The sequence below is a fragment of the Primulina tabacum genome, chromosome 9, assembly GCF_025594145.1.
Source record: "Primulina tabacum isolate GXHZ01 chromosome 9, ASM2559414v2, whole genome shotgun sequence".
In the NCBI taxonomy this organism is placed as follows: domain Eukaryota; kingdom Viridiplantae; phylum Streptophyta; class Magnoliopsida; order Lamiales; family Gesneriaceae; genus Primulina; species Primulina tabacum.
Genome location: NC_134558.1, coordinates 1282875 through 1304401, shown reverse-complemented (window position 1 = coordinate 1304401; position 21527 = coordinate 1282875). Strand labels below are relative to the sequence as shown.

Here is a 21527-nt window from a genome sequence, read left to right as displayed (position 1 = left end):
TTAAAAGAAATTTCATCCTCGAAATTAAAACTCACCGAATAACTCGGGGTAACGATCTCTCATCTCCGGCTCAGACTCCCATGTAGCTTCCTTTTCTGAATGATTGAGCCATTTGACTTTGACTCGCCTAACCAGCTTGTTCCGAAGCTTCTTCTCCTGCCTGTCTAGGATCTGCACTGGCCTCTCCTCATAAGATAGGTTCGGAGTAAGCTGCAACGGCTCGAAGTTCAAGACATGCGAAGGATTCGCCATATACTTCCTCAGCATAGATACGTGAAAGACATTGTGTACTCCGACCAGATTCGGCGGAAGAGCCACACGATAAGCTAGCGTCCCAACTCTGTCAAGGATCTCAAATGCTCCAATAAATCTCGGACTGAGCTTCTATTTTTTCCCAAATCGCATGACACCCTTCATAGGTGCCACTTTCACAAAAACATGGTCCAGCGAACTCTAAATCTCTCCTCCTCTGATCTGCATAACTCTTCTGTCAACTCTGAGCAGTCCTCATTCTATCACGGATCCGGGCTACTACGTTGACAGTCTGCTGAATAATCTCTGGACCCAACTCTGCTCTCTCTCCTACTTCATCCCAGTGAACAGGAGATCTGCACTTGCGACCATACAAAGCTTCATACGGAGCCATTCCTATCGACGACTGAAAGCTGTTGTTATAGGTGAACTCTACTAATGGTAAGTTCGACTCCCAACTCCCAGAGAAATCAATGACGCAAGCACGGAGAAGATCCTCCAAAATCTGAATGACTCGCTCTGACTGCCCATCTGTCTGCGGATGGAAAGCTGTGCTAAACAGCAACTTCGTCCCCATAGTTGAATGCAAGCTCTTCCAAAACGCGGAAGTGAATCTAGGATCTCTGTCAGATACGATAGAAACTGGAATACCATGGAGTCGGACTATCTCCCGAATATACAACTCCGCATACTGAACCATGGTGAAAGTCGTCTTAATAGGCAAGAAGTGCGCTGATTTGGTAAGACGATCTACAATCACCCAGATGGCATTCGATCCTCTGGCTGACCTCGGTAATCCGGTCACAAAGTCCATGGTAACATTCTCCCACTTCTACTCGGGAATAGGAAGAGGCTTGAGCAACCCTGCTGGTCTCTGATGCTCGGCCTTCACTAACTGACAGGTCAGACACTCGGATACAAATCGTCTGATGTCCTTCTTCATACCAGGCCACCAATACAATAGCTGCAGATCTTTGTACATCTTCGTATTCCCTGGATGAATAGAGTACGGCGACATATGGGCTTCTGATAGAATATCTGCTCGGACAGAATCACTGCTAGGAACCCATATCCTGACTCGGTACCTCACAATACCATCGCTGACTGAATACAAGACACTGCCCTTGGCCTCATCTCTCTGCTTCCACTTGGCCAACTGCTCATCTGATGACTGACCACTGCGAATACGGTCCAAAAGGGAAGACTGAATGGTCAAGGTAGAAAGACGGGGAACTCTACCTTGAGGATAAGTCTCGAGATCAAACCTCTGCATCTCAAACTGAAGAGGTCTCAAAACTGTCAAATGGGCCATCGCTGCAACTTTCCTGCTCAGTGCATCCGCAACTACATTAGCTTTACCCGGGTGGTAGCTAATGTCACAATCATAATCCTTCACCAGCTCCAACCAACGCCTCTGACGCATGTTCAGTTCCTTCTGCGTAAAGAAATACTTGAGGCTCTTGTGGTCGGTAAAGATCTGGCACTTCTCTCCATATAGATAGTGCCTCCAAATCTTCAGTGCAAAAACTACGGCGGCCAACTCTAGATCATGGGTAGGGTAGTTCTTCTCATGAGTCTTCAACTGTCTAGAAGCATAAGCTATTACCTTCCCATGCTGCATCAATACGGTGCCAAGATCGAGCTTCGAAGCATCGGTATACAGTACAAACTCACCGGACCCTGACGGCACGGCCAAAACTGTTGCTGAGATAAGAGCTTGCTTCAAAGTATCGAAACTCTTCTGACACTCCTCGCTCCAAACAAATTTCACATTCTTCTTGGTCAGTGCTGTGAGTGGAACTGCAATCGAGGAGAATCCCTTGATGAACTTCCGATAATATCCTGCTAAGCCAAGAAAACTGCGGATCTCTGATGCATTCTGCGGTACAACCCAATCTCTGACTGCTGCAACTTTCGCTGGGTCTACCTCAATGCCACTGCTGGAAACAATGTGGCCTAAGAACGCTATCTTCTCTAACCAGAATTCGCATTTACTGAACTTTGCAAATAATTTGTGCTTCTGCAATGTCTGCAACACTGTGGTCAGATGCCTGTTGTGATCCTCCCGATTCTTGGAGTAGACGAGAATGTCGTCTATGAACACTATCACAAACTGATCGAGGTACTGCTGAAATACGCGATTCATGAGATCCATGAAGATCGCTGGCGCATTCGTCAAACCGAACGACATCACAAGGAACTCGTAGTGGCCATAACGAGTCCTGAAAGCTGTCTTTGAAACATCAGCATCTCTCACCCTCAACTGGTGATAACCGGAACGCAGATCTATCTTGGAGAAAATCGAAGTTCCCTGCAACTGGTCAAACAGATCCTCAATCCTCGGAAGTGGATATTTATTCTTCACTATAACCATGTTCAACTCCCGATAGTCAATACAAAGTCTCATAGAGACATCTTTCTTCTTAACAAACAAGACTGGCGCGCCCCAAGGTGAGAAACTAGGGTGAATGAACTCATTGTCAAGAAGTTCCTGAATCTGCTTCTTAAGCTCTGCCATCTCTGTCGGTGCAAGTCGGTACGGTGCTTTGGAGATCGGAATCGTACCTGGCATAAGCTCGATAGAAATCTCCACCTCCCTCTCAGGTGGCATACTAGAGACGTCCTCAGGAAAAACGTCTAAGAAGTCTCCAACAATCGGAACATCTGAGGCTGACTGACTGGGCGCCTCGGGGACAGATACAAAGGTCGCTAGAAACGCCCGACACCCTCTATGCATGAGCTTCCTAGCTTGAACATATGGAATAATGCGCGGTAAAGGAAAGTACCTGTCTGGCTCAAATAAGAACTGCGTCATTCCAGGTGGTCGGACTAAAACAGATCTCCGCTGGAAGTCAATCAAAACTCTGTTCCGCAGTAGCCAATCCATCCCTAGAATGATGTCAAACTCTGTCATCGGCAGTATGATAAGATCCGCATAAACAAGGTTGCCATGGAGCTCAAGATCTATGTCTCAGATCACATTGGTGGCTGCCATCTCCTCGGCAGACGGCAGTACTACGGAATAGGCTATATCTAGCCCAATGGTCTTAACTTTGAGGAAATTAGCAAAGACCTCTGAAATGAATGAGTGAGTAGCCCCTGAATCTATCAAGGCCTTGGTAGCTGAGCCAGCTATGAAAATTCTCCCTGAAAGTTCGGAACACTAAGCGGAACCCAATAATCACAAGAGCTAAGCTTATAGACATGCAAAGGTCACAGTTCTTCTAACTAAATCCCGAAAATAAATACTGAGTAGAGCATGAAATCCTATCGCAAAAACTAAGTTCAAAATCTAAATCCCGTTTCCCAAAACATTAAATCTCAAATGTAAACTTAAAGCTGCAAAGTACCTGCCATCAACATAGTATCGGGGTTCGTCTCCGTCGCATGGAGAGTAAACACTCTGCCCTGGGTAGGCAGGTTCTTCTGAGGGCAATACGGCAGCGTGTGGCCTGCGCTACCACACTTGTAACACTTCTCTGAGCCAAACATACATACTCCGGCATGGCGGCGTGAGCATTTAGGGCAAGGCGGATGCTCAAAGGTCCTCGGAACGGCACGTCCCTGCTGCTGCTGCTGCTGCTGAGGTCCTCCTCTGTTTCTGGGCGGGCCGTGATACGGCCTCTTGTTCTGATACTGATGCTGCTAAGGAGGAGGGCGGTGTGGTACCTGGATTGGGCGCTTGCCCTGACGGTCTCTCTTGATGTCCCGCTGATCCTGCTCTGCGGCTAAGGCTTTGGAGACAGCGACCTCATAAGAAGTAGGGTCAGACACCCTAACATCACGGCGCAAGATCGGCCGTAGACCCACCAAGAAATGCATAAACTTAGCTCTGGCATCATTCGCGATCAGGGGCGCAAAATGGCAACCCCTCTCAAACTTACGGATGAACTCCGTAACAGTCGAATCTCCCTGTCTCAGGCTCATGAACTCAGTGGTCAACCTGGTGCGCACCTCCTCCATAAAATATTTGGAATAGAATACCTCCGTGAAGCGTGTCCAAGACAGCGTAGCCAAGTTAAGGGCTACTGAAGCTCCTTCCCACCATAAGCGGGCATCTCCTCCGAACAGATAAGAGGCACAACGAACTCGATCTGAATCTCCAAGCTCCATAAACTCGAAGATAACCTCGAGGGACTTGATCCAGCCCTCGGCAATCATGGGGTCCGACGTCCCTGAAAACTCCTTCGGACGCATCTTCATAAATCTCTCGTAAACAGCCTCGGGCCCGATCGGCCTGGTCGCCACCGCATTGTTCCCCGCAAACTGTGCGAAGAACTGAGTCATCCCAGCCAGCATCTGGGCATTCATGTCCGGTGGAGGCGGTGGTGGAGGTGGTAGGTCTCTCTCTTGTCTCTGCTCCTTCCTGTCCTCTCGGCGAGGCTCCTCATCTCTATTGCGCTCGAGGATACGCCTAGGGGGCATACTATTCCATACATAACCCATACGTAACTAACATGCATAATTCCATCATTAATTTAAATTTAAATACTGACCAATAAAATCTGGGCGAAAAAAAATATCTCATGAAATCATGCTGTTGAAAATATTTCATGCTTTAAATGAAATGCGTAAATGTAAAACTTACAGACCGAAGACGTGACTTAATGAGCTTCTCGAGATCAGTAGTAGTACAACCCTATACAGAACCATTGCTCTGATACCAGCTGTCGAGGCCTAAAAATCCTTACTTGAAAATTTGCGAAAAATTTAAAATTTTTCTTTTAAATAATTAAAATTTCTTCATTCATAACTGAACTGATAAATAAAGTTTGATGTTCAAAGTGGCAGCGGAAGAAATTAACATTTTCGAAATAACAGAAAAAGATTTTTCTAACAATAATTAAAATGTTTGAGCCATCAAATAATAATAAATGCTGAACTGAGGTCCTCGGGTCCTACTACTGCCGACTCGAGCCTGCTCACTGGTCCCCGCCCTCGGTCCCGACATCATCAGCACCTACAACAATCAAGTCTAGTGAGTCTAAAGACTCAACATGCATATATCGTAAATAGCAAGTAAGTAAATAAATAATAAGCTTGCATGCAAGTGAAAATATCATGTCATGAGGCATAACGTAAAAATGTCGTGTCATGATTAATTATAATACGTGCATAACTGAACTGAAAATCATAGTGAAAATGTTTGCTCCTTGGAGCCCTGTACTGAAATAGCCTGTAATAATTTTCTGGTGAGATTAAGGTCTACGCATGTGATCCCTGAACTGAACTGACCGGTAACTAGCGACCGGGCCTGTAACTGGCGACAGGACTTAGTAATGTACGTCTGATCAGACCACTGCCATAGTACTGGGTGAAACAACTGAACTGACCGGTAACTGGCGACAGGACTTAGTAATGCTCTCATAACTGGTAACTGACGATCGGACCGGTAACTGGCGACCGGATTTAATCATGGTAGTAAAGTGACCACAAGCCATATCGCATAAATCTCAAAATTTGTATTTTTGCACGTAATATAATTAAATAACTGAATTAAATATCCTGTAACAATTTTACTGAATGGATTGGATCGCTCCCAGGCTCGCTGCAGCCTAAATATGCCATGAAAAATATGCAATAGTTTTATGGGACCAAACTATGTAATAACCTTCAAAAATGTGACAATTACGCCTACCGACTTTGTATTTAATCACGACTCCGAACCAACCCGAACCAACACTGAATCATCATGTAGTCATGATTAAAATATGCCTAAAAAGATAAAATAATGCTCCTAAAATGGTGAGGGCCGAAATCTAGGTGAATGGAGGCCAAAACATGAAACGCTCTTTCGAGAGTCAATTTGGCACATCGCACCGTAAATTCTCGTACGACCTCAAAAATGATCCGAATGATGAACGGTCAAAAACATGACCTTTACAACTCAATGAGGCACTGTCCAGTCCAAGGCCATGGGCTAAAAGCCAACCGAGAACTCGAACAAGCCACTGAACCGTCACAGCAAGTTGCTGTCCACAAAATACAGCAACTGTGCTTAGGTTTCTTAAGTCGTTTTCGAGACTACAGGCCATTGGGGCTTGAACCACCGACCAGAGACTCTTACCAACATCTCAAGGAATGATTTGAACCATGGCTAAGGGCCCTAGGCCAGCCACAATTCGCATCACACCAACAACAATAGAAAAGTTCCTACCCGAGAACACATTCTGCACGTCGGGCTCTTGTTCTTATTTTGCTATCATGGACCGTTCCAGTGGTCATTTGATTGACCATGACATGATCTAGACATCTAGGGGCATGGTATGAACCGTGGCTAAGGGCCATAGGCCAAACAAGATCCACACCATTCCACCAATTCGAAACACACATGCTGGAAAAAGGGGAGGGCCGAAAGGATGCTGTGCTGTTCTTGAGTTTTAATTTCTAAACCGATTCACCATGGACCAAGCCACCAAAAGGGCGACTTAGTCATGTCTTAGACATGCTAGGGAAGTGATCTAACCATGGCTATAGGCCTTGGGGCAGCCATGATCAGTTTCATTTCCCTTTTTGACAGCAACTGAATTTTCGAAACACATTTCTGCACCTATGGGGAGGTTGCTGTCATTTCGACTTCCAGCAAGCGTGGGGGCTGAACTAATGTATCAACATAGTCCTAAACCCTTCTAGTACATGTATAGGAGTTGCCTTGGGAGCCTGGAGTCGAACCATAACCTGTAGCAACTAAAACAGCAGCAAACGTGAGAGCACAAGGGAGAAATCCGAAAATCTGCATCATGGTTTCAAAATGTTTTGTCATGTATTTCGGTTTTCCATTTCAAATCTATGTACATGTGATGTTTTGAAATGATAATATGACTTGATTGAAGAGCAATTAAATATATATACATGCCTTGGTTTCGTTTCGAAAGAAAATGAAAGAATGAAACGATTCGGCGCGGAGGAGTGGAGCGCTTTGCTACCTAGCTTGCTACTGAATTATTCCTCGTGTCTAGCTATGCAACCCACGGTTTTCTACTCTGAAATGGCTCTTATTTTTGAGATTAGGGAGATGGGGAAATGGTTAGGGGAGTGAGGGAGATGGGTGCAAAAATATAAGGGACAAATCAAGACCAAGTCTCCCTCATTTTGAAATTTGAATTTTTTGTTGCTATCAAATATTGGTTGGAGGGATTAAGGATGAGGTGTGGCCGATTCTACCATGCACAACAAGGCTAGGATAAGGTTGATTATTAATTAAATGGTGCTCCAAAAATCAAAGAATTATCCTACTAATTAAATACAAAGAAAGGGTCAAAGGTGATGTGTTGGCAAGGAATGTTCTAGCAACTAAGGGTGGCCGAATTTTACCATTTAAATGGAGGGAAAAATTTTTCTTATTTACTAAATTTATAACCCTTAAAAGCCTCACTAATCCCTTAAATAATTTAGTGAATTAATCCCTTAATTAAAGGAACTTATATGGACTCATTTCCTACTCACCTCAAGTAATTAAATTAAATCCTCAAACCTCCTTATTAAATTAAATGAACTTACTTGCTAGCTAAAAATAAATCCTGGAATGTTTTCTGAATCTTAAATTCTATCTCAAAACTCCAACTCCCGTCCGGCCTCACTGAAATAACTGAAATGATAAAAATTAAACTACTGCATGAAATAATTAAATTTAAATACTCATGCAATAAAATCATTTTAATTTAAAATACTAGAATTATGCATGGCTTATACGTAGTCTAAGTTACAGGTTCTACACAGACCTTCAAATGACATGAGGCTAATTGGAGATGCAAGCCAACACATAGCTACAACTTTCATGTTTACCACTTTTTCAAATTATGAGGGGAAGAGGCATTTCTGGAGCAATCTTTGGAGAAGCTGTGCGCAGAGCACGCGCCGGGACAGAAGGTGCCGCGCTAGGGCAGTAATGTTTGATTGCCCCAGCGCGCCTGGATCTGTATTTTTGGTTTTCGGACAGTAAGTTCCGCGCTAGGGCGGCAAAACTTGACCGCCCCAGCTCCCAGTACAGTGGAAAGGCGTGTTTTGGGTGATTTAAGGCATAAAATCGAATGAGACTCTCATTTTCCTCATTTTCCTTCTCTTTTTTTCTCTTCTCACGGTTTGGAAGCTAGGATTCCTCATTTCTCCTTCAATCCAACTTCTTCCAAGACATTCATCTTTGATTGAAACCTTAATCTTTGCTTGGAGATTAGAAGTTCTTCTCCTCAAGAGTTTAGGAGCAAGGTAAGAATGCTTATTTCTTGGTTTAGTGATTGAAGGGAAGACATTGGGTTGTTTGGTTTGAGTGTTGAGTTAAGATTATTAATATAATGATTGATGGTATTATTATTGTTATTGTGTTGTAGGAATTTCTCAAGAACTTAGCAAGCACTTGTGTATTGGGTTGTAAGTGGAATCATTTCTTAAATGCATCACATGATCCTATATGTATGTGTTTTGATGATTTTATGATGCTAACTCCTTTCAAATTCCATTCATGATATATATATATATGTAAATATGTATATATGGTAGTGTAATTATATGCATTTTGAATGAAAGGAGTTAAACTTTAAATGATGCCTTTAAGGTGTTCGATAAAATTCCTAAATGAAGTTTTATATGATTGAGTGATTGGATTGATAGTGATAGTAGCGGTGTTGCCTCTGGCAATTCTAAATCCGCAATGTAATTGGCCAATTAACGATGAAAACTTGTGCTCTCTTATAAGATGCATTTTATGCAGAGGTACATGTCCCTCCTATAATATTAGTTTTTACGAAGAGAGTTAGCAATGTATGAACTATCTTATAAGAACTATCAATTCTTCAGTTAATCAATGAAATGAATATCATCCCTATGTATTGTTGTATTATGATTCTTGACGGATGATATTAATGATGATTCGACGTTTATGAAATGAGAAGTACAATGTTTTCAACAAAATGAAATTGAGGTTGTACATTTTATGTTTTACAATAAAATGATATATATATATCTTGTTAGTATTAATTCCATTTGCTGAGTTTTATACTCATTCCAGTTATGTTCATGTGATGCAGGAACAAGTAAGAAAGACTGATCATCCCTGAGTTGTTGAAGCGAGAGAAGGGTATATGCCAAACTTTGGAGATATTGGTTGGATGCGATTTTGATGTGTTGAACTTTTGGTTATTTTGGTAAACCTTGAAAATCTTGTTTGGTATTTGAATTAGAAATATATGTAGATGCTATATTACCTGGTATCTGATGTAAATGAAAATCTTTTGCAAGTATTTATGTGTTGCTTGAGACAGGTGGCATGTCCTAATTGCGGGGAGATGCTGCCCAAATTTTTTAAAAAAATAACACTTTTTCTCCAAATTATATTTAAAATCTTCCGCACTGATTATGTGTTTTAGCCAAGAGTGATACATTTAGTGGTATCAGAGCCGAGATTTTCGGACCAATGATTTGGCATATGACTTCTTCTGCTGTCGACAATTCGGTATGTATGTATCTGCATTATTTGATATAATATGGATGTGTAGCCTCAATAATTACGATATATTATGTATGGAAATGGTTTTAAACTAATATGTATTATAGGATCATGCCGCCTAAACGTAAAGCTCCAGAAGTGGAGGATAGTTCATCATCTAGAGTGGTTGGTGAATTAACAAGTTACTGAAAGAACAGGCAAAGGTACACAGTGAGCAAATCCAGCAGCTCTTACGGATGCAGAATGCAGGGCGAGGGAGAGAGAGAGAGAGCAAGTGAGGCCCGAGCCCAGTAGTGATGGTGCATACGAAAGATTTCGTAAGATGAAGCCACCAGAATTTGATGGTAGCACTGATCCCATGGTCGCCTTGGAATGTGTCAAAGCTGTGGAGGCTATTTATGATTATCTGCAGTTTGACAATAAAGATCGAGTTAGCTGTGCCATTTTTCTACTGACAAAGACGGAGAGGACTTGGTGGGATGCCACCAAGATATCAGTTAATGTCTCAGCACTCAAGTGGCAAGAGTTTAAAGATTTATTCTACGACAAATATTTTCCTCGAGATGTTCGAAGTCAGAAAGTGAAGGAATTTCTAGAACTGAAGCAAGAAAATATGTCAATTCAAGAGTATATTCTCAAATTCGAAGAGGGGTGTCAGTTTTCTCCATATCTGGCCAGTAATGACATCGAAAAGGGCGAGCATTTTCTTAGAGGTATTCGGGCTGAAATTAAAAGAGACGTTCGAATGTCTAAAGCTGCTTCATATTAAGAGATTGTTGAAAAAGCAAAGATGGCTGAGCAGTACGAGAAGGAAATTAAAAGAGAAAAACAGTTGAAGCGCCAAGATTTTCTGTTAAGGGCCAAGGATCTGGATGGAAGGGTAAGGGTAAGTTCAGAGGCAAAGAGAAAGAGAAGCATCGACCCAAAGCTCCTATTCCACCGCCTGCGTATGATCGACCTGTATGTCCAAAATGTGGCAAAATGCATACAGATGAGTGTTTCTTTGGAAGTAATCGATGCTTTCGTTGTGGAGGTGTTGGACACGTCATCAAAAATTGTCCAGTAAAGGGTGAGAAAGGGAAGGACAGGGTTCAAGGCAGAATCTTCACAATGACCAAAGAAGGCGCGAATCCTGATTCTTCTATTATATCAGGTACTATCTTAATTTCAGGCAAGGCCGCTATTACATTGATTGACACTGGTGCTACGTATTCTTTTATGTCTGAAATTTTTTTGCACTCCTTGAATGTTGTTCTATCTTATGAACCCTCCACTATAGTATTTTGTTGTCATCGGGAGACGAAATATGGCCTTCTAGTATTCTTAAAGGTTGTACAGTACAAGTTAATGAGAAAATCTATTTTGCTGATCTTATTGTTATTCCCATGGTGGCGTTTGATGTTATTTTGGGAATGGACTGGCTATTGTCATATTGTGCCGTTATTGATTGCGTGGCTAAGAAGGTGCGATTTCCTACAGAAGATGATGATAGCGGGATTTTCCAGAGTTCAGGTATTTCGTTGTGCAATCCTTGTATTTCTTGTCTCAAAGCTCAGGAAATGTTATCAACGGGGTGTCAGGGGTTTTTAGCTGCTGTGATAGATGTGAATATTGAGATGACGATGAAGTTGAATGAGATTGAGGTGGTTTGGGATTTTCCTGACATATTTGCAGATGATGTGCCTGGATTACCACCTGACCGTGAAGTTGAGTTTGTGCTTGACGTGGTTCCAAGTACTGCTCCGATTTCAAAAGCTCCTTACCGTATGGCCCCGACTGAAATGAAGGAGCTGAAGAATCAGTTGCAGGATCTATTAGACAAAGGCTTTATTCGTCCGAGTTCTTCTCCGTGGGGAGCTCCGGTTTTATTTGTCAAAAAGAAATATGGATCTTTGCGGTTATGCATTGATTACAGAGAGATCAACAAAGACACGATCAAGAATAAATATCCATTGTCGAGGATTGACGATCTTTTTGATCAGATGTAGGGAGCGACAGTGTTTTCAAAGATCAACCTGCGTTCTGGTTATTATCAGCTGAAATTTAGGGAAGCCGATGTCCCTAAAACTGCATTCAGAACCAGGTATGGCCATTATGAGTTCTTAGTCATGTCATTCGGGTTGACGAATGCTCCGTCTGTCTTCATGGATCTAATGAACCGGGTCTTCAAGCCATATCTGGATAGCTTTGTTATCGTTTTCATTGACGATATCTTGATTTATTCAAAGACTCGGGAACTTCATGCCGAGCATCTCAGAACTGTATTGCAGTTATTGAGGGAAAATCAGTTATACGCAAAGTTGAAAAAGTGTGAATTCTGGTTAGAGCAAGTATCATTTCTGGGCCATATCGTTTCGAGAGACGGAATTGCAGTGGATCCCATGAAGATTGAAGCGATTAAACAATGGCCTATTCATACGACAATCTCTGAGGTGCGTAGTTTTCTTGGTTTGGCAGGTTATTATCGACGTTTTATTGCCAATTTCTCCAAAATAGCCCTGCCATTAACCAATCTGACGAGGAAAGCGGTGAAGTTTTAGTGGACAAACGAGTGCCAACACGGATTTCAAGTGTTGAAAGACAAGTTGACATCAGCCCCTATCCTAGCACTTTCGTGCCGCACTGAAGATTTTATTGTATACACTGATGCGTCAAAGATGGGACTTGGAGCTGTACTAATGCAGCATGGGAAAGTAATCGCTTATGCTTCTCGTCAGTTGAAGGACTATGAGAAAAATTATCCCACCCATGATCTTGAGTTGGCTGCTGTGTTCTTTGCATTGAAAATATGGAGGCATTATCTGTTTGGCGAGAAATGTGAAGTTTTCACAGACCACAAGAGCTTGAAATATCTATTCTCACAGAAAGAACTCAATATACAGTAGAGGACGTGGTTAGAACTTGTTAAAGATTATGATGTGACCATTAGCTACCACCCAGGTAAAGCAAACGTTGTTGCAGATGCTTTGAGCCGCAAGTCAGTTTCTTCTTTGAGCTCATTGATTCAAAAGCCGTTGTTATTGGATCTTCAGAGGAACGATATCGCTATGGTAGAGCAAGGGATCATAGCTAAACTTTAAGCTTTGGTTTTCGACCTACGTTGACAGATAGGATACGACAGGAGCAGCCTCATTACAATCAGTTGATGGAATTGTGATCCAAAGCCGATGAGAAAGGAAATACAGAGTTTGCAATGAACACTGATGATTTGTTAACGTTGAGAGGTCGGATATGTGTTCCCAGTGGTAATGACATTCGTCGGGATGTTTTGACAGAGGCTCATACCGCGCCATATTCGATACATCCAGGTAGCACAAAGATGTATCAGGATCTCCGACGTCTATACTGGTGGCCGTCAGGTATGAAAAATGATATCGAAAAGTTTATATCCGAATGTCTAACATGTCAGCAGGTAAAGATTGAGCACCAAAGACCTGCTGGAACTTTGCAATCTCTCCCAATACCTCAGTGGAAGTGGGAGCACATCACCATGGACTTCGTATTGGGACTTCCAAGAACACCAAAGGGTTACAACTCCATCTGGGTGATTGTTGACATGTTAACCAAGTCGGCTCATTTTCTTCTGGTCAAGACGACGTTTACAATGAACCAGTATGCTGAAGTCTATGTAGCAGAGATTGTGAGACTTCATGGAATCCCTGTGTCAATTGTATCTGATAGTGACCCGAGATTTACTTCTGAATTCTGGAAGAGCTTGCACAGAGCCTTGGGCACCGGGTTGGCTTTTAGCACAGCATATCATCCTCAGAGTGACGGGCAGTCAGAAAGGGTGATTCAGATTCTTGAAGATATGCTACGAGCCTGCACGATTTATTTTCCTCGTAGCTGGGATTCTAAATTGCCACTTGAGGAATTTAAATATAACAATAGTTATCAAGCACCATATGAGGCATTGTACGGTAGGAGATGTAGGTCACCGTTGAACTGGGATGAAGTCGGTGAAAGAAAGATGTTAGGACCAGAATTGGTCCAATAGACAGCTGATGTGATTGCTTTAATTCGGGACAGAATCAAAACGGCCCAATCCAGACAGAAAAGTTATGCCGATAACCGAAGAAGGCCTTTGGAGTTTGAAGTTGGAGATCATGTATTTGTCAAAATTGCTCCTCTCAATGGCATTATGAGATTTGGCAGGAAAGGAAAGCTGAGCCCAAGATTTATCGGCCCATTTGAAATTCTGGACAGGATTGGAGAAAGAGAATATCGTCTAGCCTTACCGCCGGACTTGGATAGAGTCCACAATGTATTTCACGTCTCAATGCTCAGGAAGTACATCTCGAACCCTTCCCATGTTCTCAAACATGAACCGTTGGACTTGATGCCGAACTTGACTTATCAAGAAGTACCAATCCAGATTTTAGATCGCAAGGTTAAAGTACTGAGGAATAAGGAGATCAACATTATCAAGATTCTTTGGTGTAATCAGTTGGTTGAAGAGGCAATGTGGGAGCCAGAGGAGGAAATGAAACAACGATATCTTGAGTTATTCGCACAGTAATGGCAATTTCGGGGACAAAATTTCTTAAGGAGGAGAGAATTGTAACACCCAAATATTCGTATGTTTATGATATAAGGTAATGATTATGATTAAGTATGTTTCTTATTCTTTTTATGGTTTGTTATGATGATCGTTTAGGATATGTGATGTATGGTGATGGTTTATGGCTTCAAGATATGATATGAATGGTATTGAATGATATGGAATGAAACAGAGAATGTATGGGTAGAATAGAAAGTTGATATTTAGTCAAATAGGTAATGAAAGTGCTGAAACAGTATTAAACTGGCAGTAGTTGTAGTTTTTAGCATAATGTTTTGTTTATTGATTCGATTTATGTGAGGTTACTTTCATTAGAAAGATAAGACATAAAGCTATAACTTTCATTTTGAATTTTGTTCAAATCATTGTGAAAAACAAGCCAAAAGCGCCCCGAAGAGTATCATGTATATCGTCGTTCCTCCAGTGACACATGTTGGTAAATTAAGCATAACTCTTTATTCAGACCTTCAAATGACATGAGGACAATTGGAGAGGCAACCAACACATAGAGCTACAACATTCATGTTTACCACTTTTTCAAATTATGAGGGGAAGAAGCTTTTCTGGAGCAATCTTTGGAGAAGCTGTGCGCAGAGCGCGCACCGGGACAGAAGGTTTCGCGGTAGGGCGGTAATGTTTGACCGCCCCAGCGCACCTAGATCTGTATTTTTTGGTTTCAGACAGTAAGATCCGCGCTAGGGCGGTAAAACTTGACCGCCCCAGCGCCCAGTACAGTGGAAAAGCGTGTTTTAGGTGATTTAAGGCATAAAATCGAACGAGACTCTCATTTTCCTCATTTCCCTTCTCTTCTTTTCTCTTCTCACGGTTTGGAAGCTAGGGTTCCTCATTTCTCCTTCAATCCAACTTCTTCCAAGACATTAATCTTTGATTGAAACCTTAATCTTTGCTTGGAGATTAGAAGTTCTTCTCCTCAAGAGTTTAGGAGCAAGGTAAGAAAGCTTATTTCTTGATTTAGTGATTGAAGGGAAGACATTGGGTTGTTTGGTTTGAGTGTTGAGGTAAGATTGTTAATATAATGATTGATGATATTATTATTGTTATTGTGTTGTAGGAATTTCTCAAGAACTTAGCAAGCACTTGTGTATTGGGTTGTAAGTGGAATCATTTCTTAAATGCATCAGATGATCCTATATATATGTGTTTTGATGATTTTATGATGCTAACTCCTTTCAAATTCATTTCATGATATATATTTATGTAAATATGTATATATGGTAGTGCAATTGTATGCATTTTGAATGAAAGGGGTTGAACTTTAAATGCCTTTAAGGTGTTCGATAAAATTCCTGAATGAAGTTTTATATGATTGAATGATTGGATTGATAGTGATAGTAGCGGTGTTGCATCTGGAAATTCTAATTAACGATGAAAACATGTGCTTTCTTATAAGATGATTTTATGCAGAGGTGCATGTCCCTCCTATAAGATTCGTTTTTACGAAGAGGGTTAGCAATGTATGAACTGTCTTATAAGAACTATCAAATCTTCAGTTAATCAATGAAATGAATATCATCCCTATGTATTGTTGTATTATGATTCTTGACGGATGATATTAATGATGATTCGACGTTTATGAAATGAGAAGTACAATGTTTTCAACAAAATGAAATTGAGGTTATACATTTTGTTGGAACTTTTCAAATTCGCAATCTTGATTTTGATAATAACAAAACTTGTTAATTATGTTACTAATAATTTACCTAAGTGTGCAGCATCTAGGATCACTCACGAGATGTTTATATCGCAAACTGAAGACCCAACTGATCGCACAAAATGAATCAGTCTAACTGGTTACGTCAATTGAGCAGTCCAGCTGATTGTCCAGTTGATAGGTGATTCAGCAGGAAAACCTCATAAACCTGGCCAGCCGAAGGAGTGTTAAACTGATGAAGAAACCCAGCTGATCAGTCCAACTGAACGAGTGTGAAATCAGTTCAACTGACGAGTCAACTGATTTCATCAGCTCAACTGAAAGATCAGTTCAACTGACCAATTCGAAGCATCATTTAGAATCTTTCAGTTATGGATGAAGACAAACTCTTTCAAGTGGAATCCAGCTGTACGTGAAGGTACAAAGCCATTATCCAGTCAAAGGACAATAATGGACGTTGCACCAGTGTATTAAATACAAAACGTTTCAGAAGGGTAGTCGAAAAGTCGAGACACAAAGTCCAAGAAACGAATTCAAGATGCAACAGATACAATAAATGAGTCTCACTGTACGATCATTTTTCCCGCCTATATAAAAAGAAAATCAATGAAGACTCAAACAAACATAACTCAAGAGAGAAAAGAAAAGGACACGCTTCAAAGTCATATAAGCTTAAGAGAAGCATTCAGCCTAGTCGAGAGAACTCTTTACAGATATACCAGCTTAGATTAAGAAGCGTATTTCCCTCAGTGTGTGAGAACATCCTTGTTCAGTTCTCACACACAAACACTCTCAACCACTCAAATACAGTCTTGCACAAAGACGTTAAACTTGTGTATGTAGTCTTTGACACATAGACATTAAAGAAGTGTTGGCTGGAAGGTGCTGTCTTCAGTCATAGCTAGGAGTTCAGTTTAGGAAGTAGTGTAAGTCCTAGCTGAGTGGGTTTGTACAAGTAGTTGTATAAATCAAAGTCTTCTAGTGGATCCTACCCGAGGCGGTAGAAGATGTGACGTAGGAGCAGTTGAAGTCTCCGAACATCCATAAACTTATCTTGTGTATTTAACTGATTAACTGTTGTTTTCAAACTGTTTGGATCAGTTAGAGTATCCGTCAATTCAGCTGTCACCATAACTGAACTGATGAATGCAAAAACTAATCTACCCTTTTCGGTTATTCAGTTTACATAAGATAAAATGCTTTCTAATATAACAGTCTTCTTTACGAATGATTACTTCGAGTTTCTTCCGCTTGGTTTTTAACCAAACTCGATTTAATTCATCGGTGTTAATATTCTTAGAACACGAGCTATTGCAGCTCATTGGAGAATATTTTGTTTGAAGCATTTCAAAGATGCTGAGCAAACGACCCTTCACATTTTATGTTTTACAATAAAATGATATATATGTATCTTGTTAGTATTGATTTCATTTGCTGAGTTTTATACTCATTCCAGTTATGTTCATGTGATGCAGGCACAGGTAAGAAAGACTGATCATCCCTGAGTCGTCGAAGCGAGATAAGGATATATGCTAAGCTTTGGAGATATTGGTTGGATGCTATTTTGATGTGTTGAACTTTTGGTTATTTTGGTAAACCTTGAAAATCTTGTTTTGGTATTTAAATTAGAAATATGTGTAGATGCTATATTATCTTGTATCTGATGTAAATGAAAATTTTTTGCAAGTATTTATGTGTTGCTTGAGACAGGTGGCATGTCCTAATTGCGGGGAGATGCTGCCCAATTTTTTTTTAAAATAACACATTTTCTCCTAATTATATTTAAAAGCTTCCGCACTGATTATGTGTTTTAGCCACAAGTGTTACATTGAGAATATAAGTCCTTGCTATGTTTCTAGTGAAATGATTGACTTGAGGTTCCAAATATTAACAACTCTCTAAATCTTTCTTGGCTGAACTTTTGTTATATTATTGGAAGACTTTTATCACCTTATTCTAAAAAAGCCCGAGCAGTAACAAATGTTTTCTGTTTAGAACACTGTTTGAGAATATGGCGTTGGAGATTATCTGTACACATGCTACTGTCTTCTTTGAACGTACTACCACATGCTTTACATTTGTAGCGCTTTTATTTTCCTTCTACATCTGGAAGCATCTGAAAATATTGCCACCATTGTGATTTAAAGGGTCCTTCGTTTAGGACTTCCGGAGGTCTAACTTTTCAAGTTAGTACATGAATCTTCATCAACATCTAAGTCCAACACAAGTACACTCTTCACACTATCCTCCTCGTGGTCAAGACCAATAGGTTCTGAACTCATTCTATCAATTAAAAGGCATAACAATATGATTAGTTACAAGCAAAGAATTGAAAATTCCTTGAAAACAAGTCTTAAAGGCAATAAACATCACAACCTGAGAAAACTAAAAAAGACAATGTATAATGATAAATGACAACATTTCAAAATTAATTAAATAAAATCATGTCATGCGCAAATGTCACTACTATCTCTTCTAAGTACACCTAATAACTCATTTGACACTCCAAATATATATTACCAAAAAATAATCATTGTAATTGGAAATATAATTTAATTTATTCAAGTATTTATTGAAGATTTATTAATTAAGAACTGGACTAAATTGTAGGAACTATATTTTTTGACACATTATTATAGTGTAATTATTGAAACCTAAATAAAAGTTCTTTAATTTGAAAGTATTAAACTAAACTATATATATTTGCAGCTAACAATGCCATTATCAGAACAAATACAGTGCTACAGAGTATTAATTGAAGCTAACAAGTGTGGCTGGAAGCAATCACCAACATCAATAATTAAGGGTGCAGTGTACTTAGTGTCTCTTGGAAGCAGTGATTTGTTCAGAATTATTATGTTAACCTTCTCCTCTACAAAGCCTGCATTCCTGATCAGTTGTCACGCCCCGAGATCGTGACATGGAACATCCAGCAACAGTGTCATGGTATGTGCAACTAGGAAAACACATTTTCCTAAAGCACATTTCTTGCTCTGACCAAAGACCATTTGCACTATTAACTCATTAGATCACATAGGATATCTTCACCCGTAGGAGAACTGTGATTCCTCGACTACAATGTATTTGCTCCTACGTATTTCGAACTACACTCAACCTCGCCATCTGATGACCCTCGATGGAGTCGGTAAATAGATCAAAGTGCATGCCATTACGTATAGCCCCAACATTGTCCCGGGTCAAAGAACTAATGACATACAACCATAACTGCAGACTATTCCACTCGACAAGTGAGAACCACTTGGATCGTTCGAGGGAGGATTGTTCAGTGCATCATCATATGATCACTCATCCGTGTGAATGGACATCTACATGCCCTTGCTAATGAAACATGACGTTTACATCACAGATGCTAGTCTCAAGCTCGAGCGACTTTTATCCCAATTTTAGGCGGTTGAATCAGCCATGGACATGTTTAGAATATACGGTACACTTCTTAATGAGTTTCATTATCTTACGTTGTGACGCAGACCTCATGGTACCTATTGTATATTAAAGGACTTTATCTATGCAGTTTCATAATCGAATAGAATCGTAAAATATAATTAAAATAAAGATTGTTTTACATTAGAGTCAATAAAAGTCATAGCCACATGTTGGCTTGTCGGGCACCTACTCTAACAATTGTTTCTAAACACACGATGCCCAGATGATCAATATTGTGCCAAGTAGGGATTCTTTGGAGAACGGTATCCTATTGGAAAGTGCAATTGGTACCTAGCACCATCAAGAACCCCTTCTTATCCTTGGTAATACAGACAAGGATGTGTTAATGGACCATGAAGTTGAAAATAGAGACTAAGTGGTTCTCAAGGAGACATTGCAGTGTGTGTATGTCCCAGCCCCCCAATTTTATGGTATGTGTTATTAATGCACATTTCGAGGGTGCAATTACATATCCTGATTATTTTAAGTTCGAATATTATTGGTTTGGAATTGTCAAGGTTTGGCCTCTAAAGAATTGAACCTCATCCTTAAAGATATGATAAAAAGATTCAATTCTAGTTTACTAGGTTTGCTTGAGCCTCATGTTTTGGGTTCCCATGCTGATGATATTTGCAAAAAGATGGGTTATGGAACTGGTTAAGGGTTGAAGCGGTGGGTTTTAGTGGGGACATTTGGATCTTTTGGAAAGATGAACTAAGGTTGTATATTGTCTACTATCACCCGCGTTTTGTCCTGGTACATGTAGAGGCAGGTACTTCGGTACCTTGGTTCTTGTGAATAGTTTACGTAAGCCCCAATGCCACGCTTAGAAAAAGGCTTTGGCGTGATCTTACTAAGCAAAACCTTAATATCACGGGGCCCTAGTTATCTATAGGAGAATATAACTCCTTGATTACATAGCATGAAATTAGTTCAACTTGAGATGTTGCTCATAGGTGTGTCAATTCGGATGGGTCATGTTGAGTTAAAGCATATTATTATCCAAAAAAACCTCGCATTTTGAAGATATGTCAATTTTCAATTCATCCAAATAAAGCTCTAATTGATTATTTTGAGCTCTATCGTTGAATTATATTCTTTGATGCAAAATTCCTATATCATAAATTAAATGTAATGGTAACGAAAAAGTAAAAAATAGTGAGAAAAAGAAAAAAATTATAATAAATACCTTCAAAACATCCATGCATCCACTGCTTGAATTTAGAGGAAGAGAAGCATTATCATCAATGCCACTGTGAGAACTCGCAGATGTGTTGCTACTACTTGATTTGGAAGCAAGGCCCATATATTCCTCAAATAAAAAAAACTAACTTAAACCTCACCAGACTTAATACATTACTACCATGTATGTATAACTTGTTGTAACAAAAATAAAAAAACTGTATCTTGAACCTCAGATCAACTATCACGGCAATGAAAACAAAATGTTATAATCTTTCCAATATTTGTCAAATTTCTGAAACATTCGATTGGCCATTGATCTCATGAAATCATTAGATCTCTGCTAGGCTTGACTTAGTGTCAATTGAACCGTAAAAACACGAGGAGAGTAAAAGTTTGCAGTAGGATATTTCACTCCAGAAAACAAAGTTGTTGTCTCATAGAAAACCACAAGGAATTTGGATATTTTTTCAACTTGACTCCTGTAGAGCCCAAAAATCAGTACACGTAAAACCCGATCATTTATGTAATTGTTAAATTATTTATGTAAATTTAAAATGATTTTAGAGATGCATAATTTATTTAAATGTATTATTTTAAATTATTTATGTTTAGGTAATGCACGTTAAAATATTTTCCCGAGTTTCATATTTCAGACGATTATTCGATGCGAGTTCGAAGAAAAGTGACCGGGGACGATTTTGACGATTTTAAAATGTGGTATTTTATTTCAGGTCAAGAAAATGTCATTTTAAATGATTTATTAAGTTTTTAGCATTTTAAAGCCTAATTTATTTAAATAATGGTTTTAGGATTTTAAAACTTTAAAAATTTTGCAATTGTGCATTTTATTTTAAATTAGGAGACTTTGTGCAGTTGGTGGGAATTAACATTGTAATTGGCATTTTTATTGTGTATCTTAAATTTTTATGGGATTGTTAGTATAGTAATAGTGGGTTAGTATTTTAATTTAG

The 21527-nt window shown here is 39.9% G+C and overlaps 2 protein-coding genes across 2 annotated transcripts; both read left to right on the top strand.

Annotated features, from left to right (window-relative positions):
- Positions 1-9805: 9805 nt before the first annotated feature.
- Positions 9806-10463, top strand: LOC142556398 (uncharacterized). The gene is made up of 2 exons (XM_075667860.1): positions 9806-9875; positions 9937-10463. Exons 1-2 carry the CDS (start codon positions 9806-9808, stop codon positions 10461-10463), a joined length of 597 nt encoding a protein of 198 aa, XP_075523975.1.
- A 2550-nt stretch (positions 10464-13013) lies between these two features.
- On the top strand, positions 13014-14213 carry LOC142556397 (uncharacterized). Its single transcript, XM_075667859.1, has 2 exons — positions 13014-13357; positions 13724-14213. The coding sequence occupies exons 1-2, from the start codon at positions 13014-13016 to the stop codon at positions 14211-14213; spliced, it is 834 nt and encodes a 277-aa protein (XP_075523974.1).
- Positions 14214-21527: the final 7314 nt, after the last annotated feature.

Coding starts and splice junctions, on each gene's coding strand:
- LOC142556398 (XM_075667860.1), top strand. CDS start 9,806: ATGCCGCCTAAACGTAAAGCTCCAGAAGTGGAGGATAGTTCATCATCT. Junction 9,876..9,936: donor AGTGGTTGGTGAATTAACAA/GTTACTGAAAGA, acceptor TTACGGATGCAG/AATGCAGGGCGAGGGAGAGA.
- LOC142556397 (XM_075667859.1), top strand. CDS start 13,014: ATGTATCAGGATCTCCGACGTCTATACTGGTGGCCGTCAGGTATGAAA. Junction 13,358..13,723: donor AGACTTCATGGAATCCCTGT/GTCAATTGTATC, acceptor AATTCGGGACAG/AATCAAAACGGCCCAATCCA.